Here is a 6207-nt window from a genome sequence, read left to right on the forward strand (position 1 = left end):
CCTCTGACTGATGTAAGAGGGTAGGTAAATGCTCCGGATCCTTACAGTCTTGCAAAAACCTCTTAGTAAAGACTACGTGCTCAGCATCTGTCTTGAACCAACAGCAGCTTTTGCTTTCCTGGTGTTAGTTGTATTTTTCAATTAGACACACCAGAATAAGAAAGGAAACAGAGAGATTAACAATTTTGGGTAGTTTATTGGGAGAAGACTATCTTGGTTTCACCGAGATGAAACCCTTAGCTAAGATTCAGTTTGTGGAACTTACAGGGAGAGGGAAAGAGGAGTAAAAAGAAACATTCAGGAGGGGAAATCTCCAAAGACATAACGTTGAGAACCATTACACTATTTTGTCACTTATAGGCAAGATTCTTGTTGGTCTTTTTCTTACTTGGAGGCAGACTCTCAGAGACCAAGGGATCTGGATGGACTCTTGCGAATTGAATCATAGTGGGCAGGAGGGCAGAGAGTCTTACCAAGCAATTACCTGCAGCACCTTCCCAGCAAGCAGGTCAACTCCTCTTAGCAGCAGCACTTCTTGCAGCCACACTTCTGCTGGCAGCAGCACTTCTGCTGGCAACAGCCCTTCCCACAGCCGCAGCCGCAGCCACAGGAGCCACAGCCACAGGAGCGGCAGCAGGAGCGGCGGCAGCAGCAGACCAACACAGGCTTGCAGCAGCCACAGCAGCCACAGCCACAGCAGCCACAGCCACAGCCACAGCAGCCGACCCGGTAGCACCTGCAGGTGGTGCAGCTGTTGCAGCCACCACAGCCTCCACAGCCACAGCTGCCACAACCTCCACAGCCGCCACAGCCTCCACAGCCTCCACAGCCACCACAGCCACAGCTGCCACAGCCGCCACAGCCGCTGCAGCCACCGCAGCCACCACAACCACAGCAACCCATAGTATCAGTAGAGAGGATTCAAGTACAGTGAGGAGAGAGACTCAGGAGAGGAGATGGAGGTGTGATGCTCCTCCTGCTGGGGGGGGGGCTTATGTACCCCTTCCAGGGGGAAGCAGCAAGCAGCAGCACATGACCACTTCCCTGTCCAGCTCAGTGTCACAAAAGCGTCTCAAATGTGTTATTTACTTCCCTCTGGAATGCTAGCTAGATTTATTGGATTGCTTCTTTTGTTCCTTTACCTAGGTTATGTGCCTAAACGTAGGAGAAAACTGGCCCACGGAGAAGGCCCACAGGATACCATGAGTGATGTTTCAACTGGTGGCTTCACATCAGAAAAACACAGGGGAATCTCCCAAAGTCTTCCTTTCCCATTTTCTTACCCAAAATTGGAAAAATGAAAAGTCTCAGGCACGAATGTCACTGTCGAACAATCCAAACAGCCTGCCAGAGCTTGTCCACTGAGCAATGGGAGATCTGTCTCCCTCCTCCTACATGATTGTGGCATGAGACTGTTTTAATATCCAATGTATTTAACAAACTCTGTGTGATTGTCTGAAAAACATGAGGAATCCACAACAGTCTATGATCTATTTTCTTTTTATAAATTCCTATTGAACTTTAAACAGGCGCAGGCCGTATCTTAGAATCAAAATTTGGTTAGAGTGTTTTGAAGTTTTATCGATTGATATCCAAAAGGAAAATCTGCATATCAAGCTATTGGTCCACAGAACGAAAAATAAATTAGACAGACATGGGAGGGGAGGTGATAAATTAGCATATTTGAAGATGTTTCATCACAATGGACTATTTGATTCTATAGTGAATAACATTTATGAAAATCAAATAATCATCCATTTCAGCTTTGACTAAAATTAGTGATACAGGTATGCCAAAAGTACCATCGAAAAGTTAAATTGACCCTGATCTGAATATAAATGAACATTGCCCATCAAAAAGGAACCCCGTAGAGGAATTTAACAAGAAACATGGAGATGGCAGCAACATGGTCCCACGTCTGTGAAGGGTGATGGGGTGGTGGGTGGGAAGGAGCGTGGAAATTATGGAAACACACAAACCCATTTAGTTACTTAGTGTTTCAGGCAGGTTCACAGTCCCTGTGTGGTCAGGCTCACACAGCTTCACTTGGTCTGGCAGAGGCAGCCCCATACCCAGCTTTAAAAGAGAAGCCAGACAAGGAGCCTGGGGCTTCAGGACCTCTCAGCAGAGCATGGTGATAACTCCATGCATCTTTGATACCTGCTCGAGAGATACTTTCCTTCTAGGTGAGTTTCCACCAACTATACTGCTTTGCAACAATAGATGGGAAAATGCTGCGGGGAGACCTGACAACAAGGTTTTGGTTTTGCTGCTGTTGTGGACTTTTGACTTCTTCTTCTTCTTCTTCTTCTTCTTCTTCTTCTTCTTCTTCTTCTTCTTCTTCTTCTTCTTCTTCTTCTTCTTCTTCTTCTTCTTCTTCTTCTTCCTCCTCTTCTTCTCCTCCTCCTCCTTCTCTTTCTCCTTCTCCTCCTTCTCCTCCTCCTTCTCCTCCTCCCCCTTCTCCTCTCTTCCTTCTCCTCCTCCTCCTCCTCTTCCTCCTCTTTCTTCTCCACCACCACCTCCTCCTCCTCTTTCTCCTTCTTTTTCTTCGAGTATTTCATGGAAACTCAAGTTGCAAGGAATCATAGTTTATTTGGGGCATGAAGCCAGCTGGCACTGAAGACTCTGGACTCTGTCACCCACCCACCCTGGAAAACCCATGAGAAGAAAAGGGGATATTTTTGAGCCAGTCTGGGAAGTTCACTTTGAAATACATCATGACAACTCAAGACCCACAGTGGCCAAACCAGGTGGCTTTCCTGTGAATCAAGGGGGGAAAGGGACATGTTCTGACACCCTAACATAGAAGCTGGAGTGTGAGAGGGTTGGGGGCTTTGCCCCTCAGTAAGGGAATGACAGTGACTCTCCATTAATCAGAGAGGAGGTGAAACTAGGACAGACCCTTCTGAATCCCAGGGACAGACAGATGTGAAGCAGAAGCCGCACAATCCTGATAAGTGACCAGGAAATGTATTTTCCCCCAAACAAGAGCACAGGAAGGTCACATGTGAGCTTGAAAACTGATGTCAAAACAGGACTAAATATTTCAGAAATGTGTTTTTACTGGAAGCATCACACGGGAGGAAGAAAATACTAAAGAAAGCAAGGCTGTGGGGTGAGGCATATTCCATGAGGAAGTGCAACCAGGGTCTTGTGAATCTTCCCAGGGAAGTTGGTAGAAATAAGGAAGTAACCACCTGCTGGTGTGTGGCCACAGGTGTATTTAAGGGCCCCTTGAAACAAAGGCCACCACATCTCCCTCTCCTCTCCTGAGTCTCTCTCCTCACTGCACCTGAGTCCTCTCTACTGACAACATGGGTTGCTGTGGCTGTGGAGGTTGCGGTGGCTGTGGCTGTGGCGGCTGTGGCTGTGGCGGCTGTGGCTGTGGTGGCTGTGGCTGTGGCGGCTGTGGCTGTGGCGGCTGTGGCTGTGGTGGCTGTGGTGGCTGTGGCTGTGGTGGCTGTGGCTGTGGTGGCTGTGGTTGTGGCTGCTGTGGCTGTGGCTGCTGTGGCTGCTGCAAGCCTGTGGTTGTCTGCTGCTGTCGCCGCTGCTGCAGCTCCTGTGGCTGTGGCTCCTGTGGCTGCGGCTGTGGCTGTGGGAAGGGCTGTTGCCAGCAGAAGTGCTGCTGCCAGCAGAAGTGTGGCTGCAAGAAGTGCTGCTGCTAGCTCAGCCTCTGGCTCTGGTTCTAAGCTATGAAATGCATGGGGCCTTGCTCATTGCATTTGGTAAGACTTTTTGGCCACTATTGGCTTTCTGTCCTTCGTACCTACCTGTCCTGTTGGCTTCCCTCCTTCTCATCTACCCACTGGAAATCCTTTTTCTGCCTTTTGTGCTCTGAATTTTCAGGTTTATTTCTTCATTTTTTACAGAAATCAATGCTCATATAATTTTTTCTTCCTCCTGTCTTCTGTGACTTAGTACTCAATATATATATATTTGCTGTGATCTTTCTAATCTTGACTAGCATATATTCTCGACATCATGGGTAAAAGCAAAGCTGTTTGTCTCAAATATATATTTACATTATGAGCTTAGTGATGAAAATCCCTAAATAGGTCACTTTGTTGAAAAAAATTAAGTTATGGTTAACTTTTTACTCTTTCATAATATGTATTCACTAACTTCTTTCCTACCTGTACAATTTTGTTTAAAAGAAAAGCAACTCATTTTCAATAAATAAAACCAAAAAAAAAAAAAACTAACCTATTCTAATGTGTCTGCCTGGTTTGTAAAATGTGTTCTTGCATGGGGAAGGCCAGCGGGACAAAAGAAGGTGACATTCAGACTTCAGTGAGGTTTAGCAGGTGGCTGTCTAGTCCTTATCTTGTCTTAGAATTCATTTTACAACAGAGATGGAAATTAAGAGAGCATTTGCAGCCTTTGGCATCGGTGTCACCTCCTACAGGGACTATCATGGCCTACCTGCAACTGATCAACAGCCTTACCCTCCAGCACCATCACCAACACCAGCAAACATGCGGTGAGTGCTGTATTAGTCCAGGTAATCAACCAAGCACTAGACAGCCAAAGATAAGCAAAGCCCCATCCTCAAAAGAGTCAGTGTCAAAGACAGAGATGAGTAAGTCAGAATCGATTATCTCAGCTCTCCAATTGCTGCTTTGCTTCGACGGATCACCCTTTCTCCACTCTTATCCAGAATATGTAACTAGCTTTCCTGTGTACTTTGTGGGGCCATATTGCATACTACTGACACTAAGAGATTCTCAATTCGCTTGCTAGACTAGCTGATCACACTTTCCACAATGCAAGACCAAGGACACAGAGAAATGACCCCATCCCATCCCCCTCCTCTGTAATCAACACCCCAGCCTGAATCGTCCCCTCTGCATGCAGCTAACAGTGTGTTTACTCACACATCCTAGTTTAACCATGAACACGGACTGGCCCTGGTAAAAACCCCAGCCTGGGAGAAATATTTACTCTCTAGGTTCCTCTGATGAGAGGTACTGTCAGGCTTATTCTGAAATAAACTTTCTCTTCCCTCTGAACTGCATCCTGTCTTTCTCGTCTTAGACACAAAAATTTCATTTGATCTCCCAGGATGGTTTACCAAGCTGATCCTTGGGTAGAACTGACCACTGCTTCCCCCAAGCCTTCCTTCCCAGCCTTCCTGCGTCCTTTCTAATAAGCTGTTGTGCCCTTGTGGCTGTCCTTGTGCCAGATGCTAACCTATCTGGCCTCTCCTTCCAACACTGGAACACCAAGTCTCAGACCCTACCTGCTTCTCTCCTCCCGCCCCCCCACTCATCAGACCTACATTCCCACATGATCTCCTCTCTCCCCTGATCCCACCCCGACCCACGGAGCTGAACAGGTTCTAACCAACTATAAAACTCACATACTCACCATGCTTATGATTTGGTGTTCCCTTCACCAGACCCCATCTCCAACCACAATGTAAATTCCTAGGAGATCTTTTCCATAAGGAAAAGGTTAGTATTGATAGAAATAAACCACCTAGAGGACTAACTTACAGATACATAGTATATATAATTATACTTCTACATATTCTAAAATATATAATTATATATAATTAATAACTTCTTAATAAGCGATTTTTAAATGTGGTTTTCTTACATGCAAATGTATAGAAGAGTGCCGAAATTTGCCAGGAGCCACACGCAAGTCAGCAACTATCTAAGCATGGGGAGCCCCTCCTGTGAGGCTACCCTCACCCTTTCCAACACAGGATTCAGATAACTTCTCAAAATCTGTCTTTCACTGACGGGGATGGGGCAGACCATTCTCCACCACCCTTCCGTCACCTTTCAAACTATGTCAAACACTCTCTGGGAGAGCCAGTTTGGTTAAAAGAGTGTGTTACCCAATGCACAGAATTTTCCCACACCCAAGGTGTGGCTCCCACTCACAGGCAACCTTTTTACAAACCGTGATGGTGGGGAGACGGCAAGAGAAAAATCCAAACTAGAGGTGCAGAGAGTCAAGACTCCTGCAGGGCTGTGAAGCAATGTCATTTCTGCTTCCCGGGATTGCTTTAAAGTCAAGCAGTGTTTCTTTGAAGGACTTTTTTTTCCCCTAAATTAATTTTTTTAAATGTAAGTATTTCCATTTTAACCATTAGGAAATCTATGTTAAATTAATAAAGTTAAATCTAAAAGCCTTTGGGAACTGGTATATATAGCTCAGTGGTATATACCTATGGCACAAAGACCTGGGAACCATTTG

The 6207-nt window shown here is 46.0% G+C and overlaps 1 protein-coding gene across 1 annotated transcript; it reads left to right on the forward strand.

The window, feature by feature from the left end:
- Positions 1 to 3314: 3314 nt before the first annotated feature.
- Positions 3315 to 3665, forward strand: LOC127692790 (small cysteine and glycine repeat-containing protein 8-like). The gene has a single exon (XM_052193387.1). It carries the CDS (start codon positions 3315 to 3317, stop codon positions 3663 to 3665), a length of 351 nt encoding a protein of 116 aa, XP_052049347.1.
- The last annotated feature ends 2542 nt before the right edge of the window (positions 3666 to 6207 follow it).

The sequence above is a fragment of the Apodemus sylvaticus genome, chromosome 9 (genome assembly GCF_947179515.1).
Source record: "Apodemus sylvaticus chromosome 9, mApoSyl1.1, whole genome shotgun sequence".
In the NCBI taxonomy this organism is placed as follows: Eukaryota; Metazoa; Chordata; class Mammalia; order Rodentia; family Muridae; genus Apodemus; species Apodemus sylvaticus.

What these genes read in the sequence shown, in the direction of transcription:
- LOC127692790 (XM_052193387.1), top strand. Translation starts at nt 3,315, where the DNA reads ATGGGTTGCTGTGGCTGTGGAGGTTGCGGTGGCTGTGGCTGTGGCGGC.